This window comes from Dermacentor albipictus, unplaced genomic scaffold, assembly GCF_038994185.2.
Source record: "Dermacentor albipictus isolate Rhodes 1998 colony unplaced genomic scaffold, USDA_Dalb.pri_finalv2 scaffold_16, whole genome shotgun sequence".
Lineage (NCBI taxonomy): Eukaryota > Metazoa > Arthropoda > Arachnida > Ixodida > Ixodidae > Dermacentor > Dermacentor albipictus.
In genome coordinates, this window is record NW_027225570.1 from 8,415,422 (window position 1) to 8,433,281 (window position 17,860).

General features: G+C 44.3%; 1 protein-coding gene across 1 annotated transcript in view; it reads right to left on the bottom strand.

Annotated features, from left to right (window-relative positions):
* The window catches only part of LOC135901682 (cytochrome P450 4V2-like), a 152,393-nt gene extending 134,863 nt beyond the window's left edge, over positions 1 to 17,530 (bottom strand). Inside the window, exon 1 of the mRNA XM_065431527.1 lies at positions 17,189 to 17,530. Within this exon, the coding sequence (XP_065287599.1) occupies positions 17,189 to 17,426 (238 nt within the window). The 5' untranslated portion in view covers positions 17,427 to 17,530. The remainder of the gene's footprint in view (positions 1 to 17,188) is intronic.
* Positions 17,531 to 17,860: the final 330 nt, after the last annotated feature.

Sequence of the window (17,860 nt, forward strand, 5' to 3'; positions counted from 1 at the left end):
AGAGATACCTCACGACTACAACTTCAGTCGGCATGGCGGACCTGGCAATGCCATGACGCTAAACAGGAAGCTGTTTTTCGTACTGCAGGGTTTGCTGGGAATTGCTGCCGGTTTATCAACCACTGGTCACGTGTGCCACGAGGCACGCCACACCAACGATGCGTACCAGCTTTCGAAATTCGTCCCATCAGCAAATCAAGAAGCGTCATCTCATGATGGTGCGGATCTACTAGCGACACCTATCGAACAACCCGGCGTGACGTCATCAACAGCCGAGCATATAAAAGAGATACCTCACGACTACAACTTCAGTCGGCATGGCGGACCTGGCAATGCCATGACGCTAAACAGGAAGCTGTTTTTCGTACTGCAGGGTTTGCTGGGAATTGCTGCCGGTTTATCAACCACTGGTCACGTGTGCCACGAGGCACGCCACACCAACGATGCGTACCAGCTTTCGAAATTCGTCCCATCAGCAAATCAACAAGCGTCATCTCATGATGGTGCGGATCTACTAGCGACACCTATCGAACAACCCGGCGTGACGTCATCAACAGCCGAGCATATAAAAGAGATACCTCACGACTACAACTTCAGTCGGCATGGCGGACCTGGCAATGCCATGACGCTAAACAGGAAACTGTTTTTCGTACTGCAGGTTAGTTGCCATTCCTGTACATATCGAAGTAACTGTCCTGGCATTGTAGTCCTGCCGTGCCCCAAACGGTGTTATAGCATTGCCCATAATTGTTTTTGATGATGAGATTGTTAAGTGGCGATGTGGAACTAAACCCCGGACCTACACAAAACGAACTTTTTGAAGAGCTACTTGAGGGCCAGAAGGCCATACGATGTGACATAAGTGAAATAAAAGCAGAAATAAGAGACATTAAAAAGACAGCAGAGAAGCTGCACGATAAAGTGTACGAAAACAGCTCTCAGTCCTCCCTTCCTTCAGGACAAGCTGATTAAGTGCAGGCGGCGCTACAATCGGTAGAGCATATCATAAACTTCCAAGCAAAAAAACTAACAGATCTGGAAGACCGAAGTAGACGGTCTAATCTGATATTTCACGGAATTCCCGAGTCATCCGATGAAACAGAAATTTCACTTAAACACAAAGTAGTCAAAGAGGTCTTCGAAGAAACACTCGGCGTGAAGTGTAAATCCAATGGCCGCATCCGTCGACTTGGACAGCGGAAAGGCCAACGCCCAGTAATCATTCACCTCCAAGATTACAATGAAACGAAGGCAATCTTCGCCAATGTCAAATAGTTACAAGGCAGCACAACGTTTATCCAAAATGACTACTCGGCATCAACGTTAAGAAAACGGGAACTGCTGTGGGAAAGTGCAAAAAATGAGAAGAAGAAGAAGAAGAAGAAGAAGAAGAAAGAAATTATCGGGTTTTACGTGCCAAGATCAATTTCTGATTATGAGGCACGGTGTAGTGGAGGACTCCGGAAATTTCGACCACCTGGGGTTATTCAACGTGCACCTAAATCTAAGCACATGGTTGTTTTAGCATTTCGCCCCCATCGAAGTGCGGCCGCCGTGGCCAGGATTCGATCCCGCTACCTCGTGCTCAGCAGCCCAACACCATAGCCGCTGAGCAACCACGGCGGGTCAAAAAATGAGAAGCAGCTGGGAAAAAGGGTCTCGCTTATTCACGACAGACTAAGAATTGACAAGGAATTCTTCTTTTGGGATGAATCGCTTAACAAACGTGTTAAAACTATAAAAACACATCGTCCACGCCTGTGGAAGGTGATCAAGATAATGCATCCGTATTATCTCGAGATTGACACTCTGCCTGTAAAGCTTATAAACGTCTCCGAATGTTGAATATAAACGCTCGCAGTGTCAAAAACAAAACCGAGGCCTTAGAGATCGTGCTACTACAAGACGATCCTCATGTAACTGTTTTAACAGAAACCTGGCTAAACGAGGAGCTATGCGATAACGACATTTTTCCTCCTTCTTATAGAGTTTATCCTAAGGACCGGCACTCTAGGGGTGGTGGTGTAGCGATGTTAATTAAAGATAGCGTTCAGGCTGTTTTGCTGGACGACATTATCGACCTCGAATGGCTGGGTGTGAAAGTCTCTTACTGGGGTCACAGTTTGACGCTATACGCTTTTTATAGACCTCCGGATTCCTCACCAGATATATTAGAGCGACTGAATATAGAAATGTCCATGCATGAAAGAAACAAAATTCATCTGCTTGTTGATTTTAACCTGCCGGGAGTAGATTGGGAATGCCTTATTGCCAGTAATCAACATAACAAACACGTGACCATTATGTTTGATATTATGTTACGATACAACTTGATGCAAGTAGTCCATGAACCCACTCGTGTACAAAATGCATCCAGCTCGGTGTTAGACTTGGTATTTCTCAGTCGAGATTTCTCTGATTATAATGTGAAAGTCGAGCAAGGGCTCCCCGATCACCATCTCGTAAACATATCGCTACCGCCAGTACCTCTAGATAAGCATAAACACGTGTCTGCGCTCTACTTTAAAGATTTTTCTAATGCCAATGACGCAGGCGTTGTCGAATACATGGAAACCTGTTTGGTTGATTTCGACAGCAGCAATATTCAGTTACTTAGGAGCAAGTTCAAGGAAATGTGTCATTATTGTCTGGTTAACTTCGTCCCAAACAAACTGAATAAAGTTAGCAAGCAAACACCTTGGAAGAATCGGAAAATCATCCATTTGAAACGCAGAATAAAAAGGTTTAAAAAGAAGCATGCGGGGCAGTGCGACAAATTACGAGAAATGCAAGACAATCTTGCAAGTGGAGTTCACACCGCGAAAGATTATTATTTCGAGATATCACTTCCTAACTTAACAAAAAATGATCCTGCTAAGTTCTGGCAGTACATAAAAGAAAAGAAGAAGCCAGTTTCGCAAATATCAGTTGACAGGAAGGCAATTACCGATCGGAGTGCCATTTCTCAGCACTTCAGCAATAATTTTCAAAGTGTGTTCTCTTGTTCTACTGTGAGCGCGTGTGATATCACACAGCATGCTGATGTAAATTGTCACACTGATGTCCATTTAACAGATGTAAGTTTCATATCTTATGCTGGTGTATTTAATATGCTACTAAAATTGAAAACCAAGAGCTCATGTGGTTTGGACGAAATTCCTAACGTATTTCTCAAGCGATATGCTCAAATTCTTGCCAAATTTCTTGTGATTTTATTCCGTGTCTCACTCATGACAGCGCAATTGCCAAATGACTGGAAGACTGCCCGAGTTGTCCCTGTGTTTAAGAAAGGCGACCGGTTGCTTATGCAGAATTATCGACCGATATCACTAACCTCCCAATGCTGCAAACTTGTAGACCATATAATTGCAAATTGGGTACACAAATTTTTGGAAAATAATGCCGCATTAACCGAGTACCAACACGGCTTCCGAAAAGGGTATTCTACGGTAACCCAACTGATAACGGTAGTTCACTCGTTCGCTTTATCTCTCGATCGTAACGGCCAAATAGACGTAACATTTCTCGACTTTAGTAAAGCCTTTGATAAGGTCCCGCATGATAAACTAATTTTAAAGCTTAGAATCCTTGGCATCCTTGAAATCTTTGTCAACTGGATTTCGGCATACCTGACTAACAGGAAGCAACACACTGACATTAGAGGACAGCTTTCTGGCAGTCTCCCAGTCACGTCAGGGGTACCTCAGGGTAGTGTACTGGGCCCCCTGCTCTTCTTGGTTTATATTAACGATATTGCAAATGTAATAACCCCTGGTGTGCAAATCCGGCTGTTTGCTGATGACTGCGTTTTTTTCAAAGAAATTTTTTGTTCCGATAATCAGATTGAGCTCAATAACAACCTGAATAACACATTGAATTGGTGCAATGATTGGGGGATGGTTGTTAAAACCGACAAAACCGTTCTCCTTCCTATAACACGTAAAAAAACGCCTCTGTCTTTTACTTACAGACTTGGCCGTCGTCATTGGAAAAAGTCGACAATTACAAATACTTAGGTGTTACATTAACAACTAATTTATCCTGGAATATGCATGTTAGCAATATTTGTTCATCTGCCTTTCGAAAGCTCTGCTTTCTGAGACATAAACTTCGAACCACCCCAAGCAATGTTAAACTACTATGTTATTATTCATTATTCAGACCCAAATTAGAATACGCCAGTGTAGTATGGGATCCTTATATTCAAATAAACATTAAATGTCTTGAAAGAATACAGAGGAAAGTATTCCGGTGTATTTATAACACATTCTCACGAAATGACTCTCCATCCGAAATAATGATAGCCAATGACATTGCCCTTCCTATAAAGCGTCGAAAACAGTTCCGAATCGACTTCCTTTCACTGCTTCTTAACCATAAGCTTGCGATAGATCCATCACCGTATCTATCACCCTTACTAACCAGACCCACAAGGCACCATCAGCCTAACTCTTTAACACCTTTTTTTGCTAGAACTGAAAGTTATAAGTATTCCTATTTTCCGCGCACTGTCTTAGATTGGAATGAATTATACCAGACATCTTCTTAGTCTCTCCTACCACACCGAAGTATCACTGTTGCACCATTTCACATCTGTTATTGTAGCACTATTATTACACTGATCTAGAAACAGCTTCTGTCGTTGTTTCGAACTCTGTTGTACTATATTTTATTACACTAATCTTTAAAACAGATTCCATGGTTGACATTTTGTGTTTTATTATCTATGTTATTTCTTCAAACAGTTTGTACTGTAGTTTTTTTTTGTATTATGACTGTTTTTTTTTAAACTACTCACCTGCTTGAACCCAAGGGGCTGCAGTATGTAATAAATAAATAAATAAATAAATAAATAAATAAATATGAATGCGTAATTTCCGCAAGGCAAGAACAATTGCCGGAAGTTCGGCATGAAAGGCTGATGTGTAATCTGGTAGGCGAAGTGAGAAAGACCAATCGAGGGATGGTGAGTAGATACCCACACCTGCCTTCTCTTCACACGAAGAAGCATCAGTCGCTATTACGTTTATTTTGAAACGGGCCAAATATTCTTCTAAAGGGTCATGCAAATATGTTGTGGGCAGAAATTTTGCATTGTGTGCAAAAATGTCTGCAAATTCAATTTTCAGCGACCCCGGAGACCCATGAAGCGAAATTATTTCTCTAAGGCGAACATTTAAAGGTGCTAATTGTGCTTGCACAAATACAACTTGTGGGGTATGGAACCGTGACCAAGCGGTCTCAAAAAATGTATTTGGTTCACTAATAAATGCATATTGCCCACGTCGTAGCGAAGAATCATAAGCTCTTAAGTAGGTTTGAACCATAAGCATGCGAGATCGTGTGTGAAGGGTAGGTAGGCGCGCTTCCTGGTAGAATACATTATTAGCAACCAATTTAGGAAGACATAAACATAGTCGAAGAGCTTCTCTTTCTAAGAGAACAAGGGGTCTTAATTTATATTTTGCACTTCCGGAGAACAAAACACAACCAAATTCTAGAATCGGTCGTACATACATACGATAAATCATAATTAATATGTCACTTCGCATACCAGAACGTCGGTTACTGATTCTACGTAGTAAACCTATGGCTCGTGTCGCCTTCGTTGCAATATTTTCTATGTGAGAATGCCAGTTAAGTTTTCCGTCATATATCATACCCAAGTATTTAAGCGACTCTACCTGAGGAATGGTTCTCTGTTCATATGCTAATGATAACTGTAACGGCCCGGAGAGCGCAAATACAAGGACTGCACTGTTGTTTACGTTTAGCGACAGGTGCAGGTTGTGAAGCCACGTCTGTAGAGTACAGAGGTACGTTTGCAAAGACAGGTGAAGGGAATTGATGTCTCTAGCTGTCGCGAAAAATGCAATGTCATCTGCATAGACATACAGATTCACCTCCTGGTGCAGTGGTATTGAACCACTGTACCAGGAGGTGAAATAGTATAGGAGACAGAACAGCCCCCTGCGGCGTCCCTCTTGTCTGATCGAACATTCTTGAAGAAAAGCCGTTTTGAAACAATGAAATTTTCTGTTTCTTAGAAATTCAAAAATCCACGCCGTTATATATCTGGGAAAATTGTAGGACTGTAATCTGTCCAGCAGTAGAGAGTACTCAACGCTGTCACAAGCTTTTGCTATTTCAAGTGTCACGAAAGCGCTAACTTCTTTTCGATGCTGAGCAAGTTGGATGCGGCTTTCCAAATCTACATGCGCACACCAAATGGAGAGACCGGGCCGGAAACCTATTTAACTTGGGCTCACTAACGAATTTTCAGATATATGATCCACCATACGATCATATAAAACTCCTTCAATTCGTTTTACCATATTTGACGTAAGAGAGATAGGCCTAATGTTGGCAAGGTTGTATCCAGCTCCTTGTTTTATAAGTAGCGGGATAATTTTGGCTGACCTCCATTCTGGTGGAATCTAAGCATTCTTTAGAGAATAATTCACCGTGTTCAGAATGTGATCAGAAGACATTTCAAACAGCATTTTTAGCATGGCATTCGAAATGCCGTCAGGACCTGGAGCTGGGGCAGGCAGAGATCTAATGACATTAGAGAGCTCTGACACTGTGACTTCCACAAAGTCATCGGTGATGGGAGGCCTTAGTTGCCCATTCGGCAAACGTGATGTTAAGCGTTGCGTTAAGCCCTTTCCTATGAATTCTAAAGAAGCATATAACTCGCGTGGTGAAAGTATTATCGATTCAGTATTCGCTGGTGTTGGTATGAATTTTCTATAACGAAGGAGTCTGAACAGGGATTTTTTGTTGCTGGGCTTAAAGAGGAATTCGTGATGTTTTTCGTCGCACTCGTGTTTGGCATTCGATACTGTTTTCTTGAACGCAGCAGCTGCGAATTTATAATCACTCCAGTTGCTCGGACACTGATTGTAAAGTAATTTCTTCCACGCGGCTTTTCTTCTTCTATAATCCCGCGTGCAGTCCGAATTCCACCAAGGAGAGGTAGTACTTTTGTTTATGGTAACATTAAATTGGGACGTTTTAAAGGAACTTTTTACTACAGCGCAAAGCCTCATGGCTTTGATGTCATTGGGTACCATTTTCTGAGAATTGAGGATCGTTTTCAAAATATTCTGAAATTTCTGATAATTGATAAAAGTACGCGTTGGAGACTCCAGGGGAATGACAGGGCATACAATATCAAACCTAATCGGTAGATGGTCACTAATTGAGGCTGAGTCGACAGTAGACCAGGAGGTTACAGAAATTCCTGAACTGCCAAATGCTAGATCCAATGCCAATTTAGAAAGGCCTTGAATAAAGGTAGCTGACTTCGTGTTTAAGCAACAAAATTTTGATTAATTGCCCAGTCCGACAATCGCTTTCCACATGAGTCCGTTTTGAAACCCCAAGGCACGTGATGCGAATGAGTCTCCGGCTATCACAATTTCTTTCCTACAAGATTTGACAACGGTATCGAGGAAACGAGTATCATGCACGCCTGTGGGAAAATGTGTATTGACTAAGGAAAATGGGGAAAAACCAGGAATAGTTACATCTATTGCTAGTATCTCACACTCTGCAGACATATACTGGTAGGAAATGTTTACTTTGTGGCATATTTTAGTGGTTATCAAGAAAACAAGTCCTCCGCCTCTAGATGGACGATGCAATCAAAATAAACGATAATTTTTATATGAAAATCTTGGCCATTGGAGAACCAGGTTTCCTGCAAAAGAATAATGTCGGGAGAAAGTTGTGAGCAAAAATATATTTAATCGGTAGCTGCAGAAATAATGGAACGGCAGTTCCACTGTAATACCTTTAAATAACATATGATGAATTAATGCGTACTTTAGAAACCACTTGCTCTAAAATACTGTCTTTTAAGAAATATTTCTTCGAAAGACTGTCTTTACCGTATTTTGTTGGTTTATATTGAGGGTCAGAGCTGGAAGAGTTAGGATTAGAATCTGACTTGGAAAGGCTATCTTTCACAAACGTTTTGGTTTTTGAGTGCGGGTCAGAGATCGATGAGTTATCGTTAGGTGATCGTGTGCGTTTAAGAGTGGGGAGGTCCATTTCTACATCCTGGTTCTTTTCCGACACTGATCCAGAGAAGCATCCGTTGTCGGTCTGCTGAGTTGAAGTTGATGGTCTCGCATTGTCTACGTCTTGTACAATAACTGATGAAGGATCCACTAGTTATTCGGTATTAGATGTTAGGGTCTGTGTAATAATCTGCGAGCTAGCATCGGAACTCGCTAAAGGACTGAAAAGCTGAATCATTTGTGATGTCAACACTTGAGCTAGAGTCTCCGACAGATTTGATGTTAATCGTTTCATAGCTTTTTACAACGCCTTTTCGACCGCTGTCGCAATAGAGTCGGAAAGGTCTGAGTTTGCAACAATTTGCTGACGGGCTGTCACTCCTGCATATCCCTTAGGTCTCCCCTGGACCTCAACAAGAGCATCACGGCGTGAGCAACGTCTCCTTTCAATTACATCTACAATTTGCATTTGCTGTGATCTTGCAGGACAGTTCGAGTAGTTGGCGGAATGAGCACCAGCACACAGACATTTCTCTTCTTAGGAGGAACAATCACTAAATCTGCGGCTGTCTCCACAAGCACAGCAGCGGGGTGCAGATCTGCAGCCTCAGACGCTGTCACCAAATCGCCAACATTTGTTACATTGTAGAATGCGTGGAGCTAGAGCTTCTACTTTTTAAGTTAGGGGCCAGTCCTTAATTTATGTTGGCCGCATCGTCCCAGCACATATAACTATGAGTCACGGTGTTGGTATCTTCTTATTGTCAATCACTCGACTGCACCGGTAAACGGAGATAACGCCAGCCACCGAGAACATTTCTAAAATCTCCTCAGGGGTTAAAGTGACGTCCACCCCTCGTACAATGCCTCTAGAGCATGCGAGATGAGGTGGCACGAAACAGCTCACCGGATGGGAAGCGAATGTGGAACCTGTCTTAGGCCACTTCGTTGTCGTTGTCTGTGTCCGACCAAGAGTAACAGCACGTTCACTGTCCCGTGGCACTACCACACCAGTGCGACAGCGCGAACCCGGTGCTTGTTAAGACAGACCAAATGGGCCCATTGATCATCATCATCATCACCATCATTCGGCCCCCTTTATGTCCACTGCAGGACGAGCGCCTCTCACAGCGATCTCCAGTTACCCCTGTCCTGCGCCAACCGATCCCAACAAGTACCTGCAAATTTCCTAATTTCGTCTCACCACCTAGTCTTCTGCGGTCCTCTACTGCGCTTCCCTACTCTTGGTACCCATTCTGTCGCCTTAATGGTCCAACGGTTATTTAATCTGCGCATTACATGACCTGCCCCATGCCATTTTTTGCTGTTAATGTCTATTAGAATACTGTCGATACCCGTTTCCTCTCTGATCCAAACCGCTCTCTTTCTGCCATTTAAAGTTATGCCTAGCACTACTCGTTCCATCGCTCTTTGTGCGGTGCTTAGCTTGTTCTCAAGCATCTTTGTCAGCCGCCAAGTCTCTGCGCCGTATGTCAGCAACGGTAAGATGCACTGATTGTGTACTTTCCTTTTAAATGATAACGGTAAGCTCCCAGTCAGGAGCTCGTGATGTCTGCCGTATGTGATCCAACCCATTTTTATTCTGTGAATTTCCTTCTAATGGTCAGGGTTCCCTGTGATTAGTTTACCTAGGTAACCGCACTACTTCACTGGCTCTAGAGGCTGACTAGCGATCTTGAGCTCTTGTTCCTTTGCCCGGCTATTTATCACTATCTTTGTTTTCTGCATATTATTCTTCAACCCCATTCTTACACTCTCCCTGTTAAGGTCCTCAGTCATTTGTTGTAACTCGTCCGCAGTGTTGCTGAACAGAACAATGTCATCGGCAAACCGAAGGTTGCTGAGGTATTCGCCGTCGATCCTTACTCCTAAACCTTCCCAGTTTAATAGCTCGAACACTTCTTTCAAGCACGCAGTGAATACCATTGCCGAGATTGTGTCTCCTTGTTTGACCCCTTTCTTTGTACGTATCTTCGTACTAGACATTGGACATTATTCAACCAGGGCAACAGGCTGGCTTTAGGGAAGGCCCGTTGCGCGCGGCTTAGGTCTCATTACGTGCACAATAGCAGAGGGCGGTGGCGTAAACGGCGGTGGCTGGACGACAGTTTCGATTTCGTATGTAACATCGGTGACTTGACGTAGCACTGTGTAAAGATCTTCGTAGCGGGACAATATCTTTTCGGAGAAGCCGAAGCAGCGGGGCGGAGACAACAGTAGCTCGAGGGCACATGGAGAGTAACAAACGTTGCTGTGGTGTCTGTGATACAGGGCTTTTTGGGAAAACTGGTGCACTGTGAGCCATTCGTGAGCGAGCTGTATCGGCACGCGCTATGGCATCGCGAACATACGTAGTGGATGAGCTAAGAACAGTGTGAAGTGAAGTATCGAAAGACAGAGAAGGTTCGCTTTCATACAGTAGAATGAACGGTGAGTAACCAGTGGTGTCATGTCTGGACGAGTTGTAGGCTAAGATAACATACGGCGAAGCAGTGTCTCAATCGCGGTGGTCGCGGGGACGTACACTGAAAGCATATCGGTCAGAGTTCGGTTCAAACGCTCAGTGAGTCCGTTTGCTTGTGGATGATAAGCAGTTGTGAGCTTGTGGCTGGTAGAACTTGAACGAAGGATGTCCTCGATGATGTGAGACAAAACGTACCGGCCTTGATCAGTCAGAAGTTGTCGAGCAACACCATGATGCAAGATTATGTCATGAAGGAGAAAGTCAGCGACATCCGTAGCGCCGCTGGTCGGGATGGCGCGGGTAACGGCGTATCGCGTCGCGTAGTTGGTCGCGACGACGACCTGCTTGTTGCCTGATGTCGAGGTTGGAAAGGGGGAAAGAAGGTCGAGCCCAACACGAGAGAACGGTTCGGCAGGAATGTCGATAGGATGAAGGAGACTGCCAGGGAGCATAGCTGGTCGCTTGCGGTGCTGGCATTGGTCGTAGCTAGCGACATATTGTCGCACGGAGTGGTAGAGACCTAGTAAGAAGAAACAGCGCTTGATGTGATCATAAGTGCGGTGACGCCAAGGAGACCAGCAGTGGTCTCAGCGTGAAGCTGGCAAAGGACAGCTGACTGCAAACGGGCAGGCACGACGATGGGCGTTCAGAGCCGTCAGGATGCATGTGGTATGCGGTGCCGTCATGCAGGCAGAACAAGTTGAATGAAGGGTCGGGTGTAACAGAGCTAAGACTGTTGATGATAGAACGTAAAGTCGAGTCACGACGTTGTTTTTCCCGTATATTAACGAGGTCCTAGATAGACAAGAGGCAGGCGTCGGTGTTTTGCTCAAGGACATCAGGGGAATCCACGGGATGCCGTAAGAGGCACTCGGAATCTTGACGAAGCTTACCGGACGTGTGTACTACCGAAAATGAGTGTTCTTACACGCGAAGTGCCCAACGAGGAATCCAGACTGTTGGTTTGTTCAGCGAAAAAAGCCAACAGAGGGCATGATGATCAGTTACGAAGGCAAAGATGCGGCCAAATCATATCCACTTTTTCTGGACACGTACCAACTAGTACCCCAAGCGACCGCGACAGGAAGCTAGCACGTTTTGAATGGAACGAGCGGGTTTTCGCAAATAATTAAAACTCAAGGTCGATTACTGAAGAAGGCAGGAGACAGACATGTTCTAGAAGACAATCCACACAAGACAAATGCAGCGGTCAGGCTGTGGATAGCCAGAATTTTGTTCCCAGAGTGGTTAAAGATTCAGCAATGGAAACCCATTGAAACGACAAAAATTTGCACTTGATTTTCGAGACCAAATCGGCAGCTCTGTTAAAACTATGGTGGCTATCATATTAGCCGCAACAGCGTATGTAGTCTGGAGACTCAGCTTTGGATTGGCGCCTACCTAGATTCTCTACACATGGTGTAACATTGTTGCCACAAGCGATCCCACAACCTTCGCATTACACGGGCGATGCTCTACCAATTGAGCTACCGCGGCGCCGGCAGGGGATTCGCCGTAAGGGCGAGTCGCAACGATCGGCGGGCCGGGTGGTTGGCATCGCGCGGCTCAGTGTGCGAGCGAAGGTGGCGGATGGTGTGTCTTTCGTGAAAACAGCACTACGCGTGAAAACACTAAACCTTCTGATTCGTACTGTGCTGATCAGTGGCGTTTTTTCAATAGTGTGATGTGTTTGACGTGAATGGTACGTTGAATAATGAAACCAACGAAATTGCAAACTTATGCGCACTTCAAATCTGTTTTTAATCAAGGTAATGGAATTTTACCATGTCACGTGCAGTATCGCCTCCTGTACCTGATGTTATGATATCTGAACAGGGGATTTTCAATATGGAATGGAATGGAAAACTTTATTGACTCTTTTAAGGTTTTAGGGGGTCGAGGCCGAAGTCTTCATTCTTGAAGCTTGGGTCCTCTTTAGCCATGGATGGGCCCCTAGTCCAGGGCTCCACTGAGCCGGGCCGCCTCGCACGCGTGCGCTATTAGAGCTCTTTGAGCCTCTAGCTCGCGGCTGGTGAGCCAGCTCTCCCATTGCTCCGCACCTAATATGATACTTCTGGCCCAGAAAACATTCCGAATGGTGTTTTTTTTTGTAAGCGGTAAGCTGATTGGGTGTCCAAATATTTTCCGGTTCTTTTTGTGAAATTCTTGCAATTTGGCCAAGTGCTGGACGACTGGAGGATCGCCAGAGTCAAGCCGCTCCACATGACCGGGAATTAGCAGCACGTCCAGAACTACCGCACTATTTAATTAACTTCCAATGCATGCAAGATCTTGGAACAAAATCATTCGCAAACACATTTCGGAATAGCTCGAAAAGCATAACTTTCTAACAATCCATCAGCATGGATACCGAAAAGGCTAATGAACAATAACTGAATTTGTACAAGCAGTGCATGAGTTCGCAAATTATATAAATAGCGGCAAACAGACGCCATATATATGGGCTTTTCTAAAGATTTCGATAACGTCTCTCGTCATAAACTCAAGTTCAAGCGCCACAACAACGGTGGACGAAGAGGGAACACACACATGGAGTGTGTGCGTTCCCTCTTCGTCCACCGTCGTTGTGGCGCCTTCACTTCAGATCATGCTTTACGAACGCGCCCAAATATCCATCCTGACATCATAAAGTTCTGCATAAATAAACAAAATTCCTAAAAAGTCTTGGCTAATTAACTGGATTTCATATTAAGTTAGTGCACGTAAAGAATTCATAACTTTTATGCATCACAACTCTAATAACCTTTCCGTTGACTCTGGCGTTAAGCAGGGCTCAGTTCTTGGGCTTTACCTTCTTGTGCTGTATATAAATGATATTGTAAAGGATTTTCCTGTTAACATAAATTATGCGCAGACGACTGTGATTTATACTCAGGAATAGATAGCCCCTCGGATCAAATATTACTAAAATGACGCAATTCAGAACGTTGTTGCTTGTTGGCAGATGTTGGTTAATATTGAAAAAAAACTGTTTTGATGTGCATTACTCACATACAAAATAAGTTTACTTTCAATTACTCAGCTAACAATATTTTTTGTATCTGAGGTAATAAAACACAAATACCTTGGCCTGTGGATAACTAGCAACCTCAAATGAAATTGGCACATTGATAAAGCGACCACTAATGTCTGTCGCAAATTGTTTTTTCTTAAGGAAGCATTAAAACTGTCCTCATGTTATCTTCGCTTATTAGCTTACAAAACAATTATATGCCAAGTAGTAGCTAATGCAGCGATTATCTGGGATCTGCTTAGACAAAAAACAAAAACTCAACCGAGTGCAGAGAAAGGCTTCAATTACGACTTCGCCCGTACCTCAGTAACAGAACTTTTAGAACAAGCCGACTTGCCTGCACTCACAGAGCGCAATCGTGTTTCCCTACAAAAATTCTTATATTAGCTTGTAAAACAACATTACCTTAATATAATATCTGATATAGCTACATTTTCTTCTGGGTATGCCTCAAGACACAGGCATCAATTACACCATTTCGCGTAAGAAAGAATTTTTTCAAATATTTCGTTTTTTTCTCAGGACTATGATTAAATGGGATAATATGCTTGAATAATATCCAAATTTCTCAGCCTTCGTGGTCTTCATTTGCTGGTAACCTCTGTGGAACGGGTTACAAGCTCAAATATGACCTTCTTCATTACCTTTCTTTGTATTCGCTTTGCTTTATTCAAGACCGATTTTGTTTGTATAAGCAGTGTATTCCGGCCGTCTTGCTTTGTTTATGCTGCCGGCATTTGTACACTGATATATTGTACTCCCACCCTGCTAAAATCCCTTTCTGGATTGCAGTATCTGTAAATAAATAAATAAATGAATAAATAACTTAAATAAATAAATAAAAATTTTGTAATTTCTTGTCACCATTTTTTTATTCAGTTCTTTATTGTTCCGCCCTCGCCAGCGCCATGGTCGCCAGTTCGGCACTCTTACAAAAAAAAAAAAAAACACTGAGCGTTGAAGTTTGGTGCGCTAGACCGGCAAAGCGGAGAGCCAGACATCGGTTATGTTCAAAGCCCATACTGCGCCATTTTGGGAGATAGAATAAACCACGAATATATCGCTTCAGTGTCCACAAAAAAATAATTGATGCCTTATTTTGATTACAGTAAACAGTGAGAGCTTTCAATCCAGTGAAAAATTCATAATTGCTTAGGCGTATGCACTAACTTGCAAATTGATTGAGGACAGGTTTCCGTTACGTACAAAGCTTATCTTACACAACATTGATCCCACATTAGCTATCAAGCTACAGTTTGCTGCAAAACAAACTGCTCACTTCATTTAATAGAGCGTTTATTGCTGCGCTTTTTCCCTTGAACGTTGACTCCAGCGCAGCTGCGCTGAACATGGGAGAGGCAGTGACAAAAAACATACAAGAAAGGCATTCAATTTCTGAACTTAACGTTACAGCGCAAGCAACTAGGACGAACCACAAAAAGAAAAGACACGACACACACTGCCCCTGACTAACAACTTCATTTTTTCTTTCGTCGTCGATGCATATATATACCTAGGCCACACAACCGCACAGGCGCAGAGAATACATTACTGACATCTGCGAACTTATCGCATACGCAAACGTAGGAATTCAAATTCTGATGGGTGCACTGACAAAGATGTGTCACTGATGCAATTATTGCCTGGTTATTTTTTATGTGGTGGGCCTCTAAGGCATGCCGCGCATGCTCATTCTTGCTTTTGCCAAGAATTAACGTCCGATCTAGTCGTGCCTCACAATTTCTGCAAGAGTTTATATGCGCCACAAGGTGCGCTCCCCTATCTACATTTTGGTTTACTTTTGCGCATATTCCCTGAGTCGCTCATGGACGCAACGCCCTGCCTGGCCAACGTATATCTTACCACATGAGAGTGGAATGCCATAAACCACGCCGACAGCGCACGACACGTATGAGGCACCATGCCGAATTTGGCATCCTCCTCTGCTCTGCTCCTCTGCTCTGTAAGCAACTCAAGTTGCTTGCAGGCATGGTGCTCCTTTGGAAATTTCTGCGCCAAACAAGCTTTCAAAGCTATGTTCTCGCACCTGCGGAGAGAGCAGAGGAGGATGCCGAATTCGGCATGGTGCCTCATACGTGTCGTGCGCTGTCGGCGTGGTTTATGGCATTCCACTCTCATGTGGTAAGACATACGTTGGCCAGGCAGGGCGTTGCGCCCATGAGCGACTCAGGGAATATGCGCAAAAGTAAACCAAAATGTAGATAGGGGAGCGCACCTTGTGGCGCATATAAACTCTTGCAGAAATTGTGAGGCACGACTAGATCGGACGTTAATTCTTGGCAAAAGCAAGAATGAGCATGCGCGGCTTGCCTTAGAGGCCCACCACATAAAAAAATAACCAGGCAATAATTGCATCAGTGACACATCTTTGTCCCTGCACTCATCAGAATTTGAATTCCTACGTTTGCGTATGTGATAAGTTGGCAGATGTCAGCAATGTATTCTCTGCGCCTGCGCGGTTATGTGGCCTAGGTATATATATGCATCGACGACGAAGGAAAAAAAAATGTTGTTAGTTAGCGCCAGTGTGCCGTGTCTTTCTTTTTGTGGTTCGTCTTAGGTGTTTGCGCTGTAATGTTAAGAATTGTGTACCAACTAGGCCCAAATGAAGTTTTTACTGAGATTCAATTTGCAGCACATGCGCACGTAAATAGTTCTGTGGTTTTACTTGCCAGAACGACAGTCTGATTAGGAGGCACGCCGTTTGCCGCATTGAGCACCTGGGGTTCTTTACCGTGCACCCCATGGAACCCGTGAACACACCAGCGCAAAGTCTTGAACCCCCACGCTTCTGCGGTGGATCCCATTTATAGACGTAGAGAGCGAGCAACGACGCTGCTATGGATGCCCTTCACAGTACCCTACTTTTTCCTTTTGTCCTCAGGGCGGCTCAAGTTTGTTCAAGGTCGCTCAGTGGGCATGGCATGCTCAGGAGGAGGACGCGGGTTCAATTCGAGGTGACTCCATTTTGAGGGAGGCGGAACACAAAAACAATCGCGTGCCGCTTTGCAGATACGCTGTGCGGAAGTCCATTACATGAAACATAAACCAAGGGCCTGCAGCACGGCAGCTCTAATAGCCGTTTCGCCGCGCCGAAGCGCAAAACACGACACATTATCAGACCAGTCATTTAAATGAACATTTTGTAAATAAAAGAAATGGAAAATGGAAAACAATTGAAGCCTGGAATTCGCTACCAGGAACCAACCGTTTTCTCCTATTAAATGAATTCTTGTCTGTACTCCCTCAACACTGCGCCTAAACTTTCTTTGTTGCCTATTGTATTTCTTTGATGTATTGTATTATCCACTCCTGCTATAGCCCCAGCATGGGCTGCAGTATGTGTAAATAAATAAATAAATAAATAAATAAATAAATAAATAAATAAGTAAACAGAAGCTCAATTTTTACCATTTTGCGCCATCATCCGACCTTTTATCGACCCTCATTTACACATTCCTACATGCGTGTGGCAATTGAGAGTGATTTTGTCCCTAGTATGCGACGTCAAAGGTGACTCAATAAAGGAGTCGTTGGGTGGAGAATTTCTCATGCAAAACAAGCAAAAAGCTTGGTTTCGAAAGAACGTCTTCCGGGAAAGCAAGGAGTTGCAGCACTCACTCGCCGGCACCTCCAGTGGCGAATCCTTGGCGACGGAGCCCAGCCACATGTCCACGAAAAACGAGAATGGAAAGCGCTGCTTCGGTCCGGGAACATTGCGCAAGCGCGCGTAGACTTGAATCGTCTTTGCCAAGAGTTGCACGGCGTAGCAGCACACCACAATCGCCACTGCCGACGCGCAGTACAGGGCAACCTTGCCGGCCGGTAGGGGCCCGTACGACGCAGGCGAGAGCTCCATCCCGTTACAACAATCGCGTCACCGATCTGCGGCAGAACGAGATGTGTGCTTCTTTGCTCATCCGTGCGCTATACAGTGGCCGCAACTCCCTCGCTAGTTAAGGAAATTGAGCCCGCGCCACCGCCGTCTACGCTCTCTCTCTCTACTGAGGACCGCTGTCACTTTCTCAACCTGTTTATCGTGCACGCCAGCGGATTCAATTATGCGCTCATTTTTCCGTTCGGAAAGCAGCCTTGTGAAAGGTTACCGAACGGCAGTAATCGCTGCATAGCATGGAAGAAAGCAGCACCAAAACAAAAACTGCTCGAAGCAAAGAACGTCGCGTGCTGTGCGCTGAAATGCGGTCCAAGGCCACAGAAGTGTTTCTTGCACTGCAAGGCGGTCTACTTAACGATGGTGAATGTCTTATCAATTTATTTAGGCCAGCTTCGATA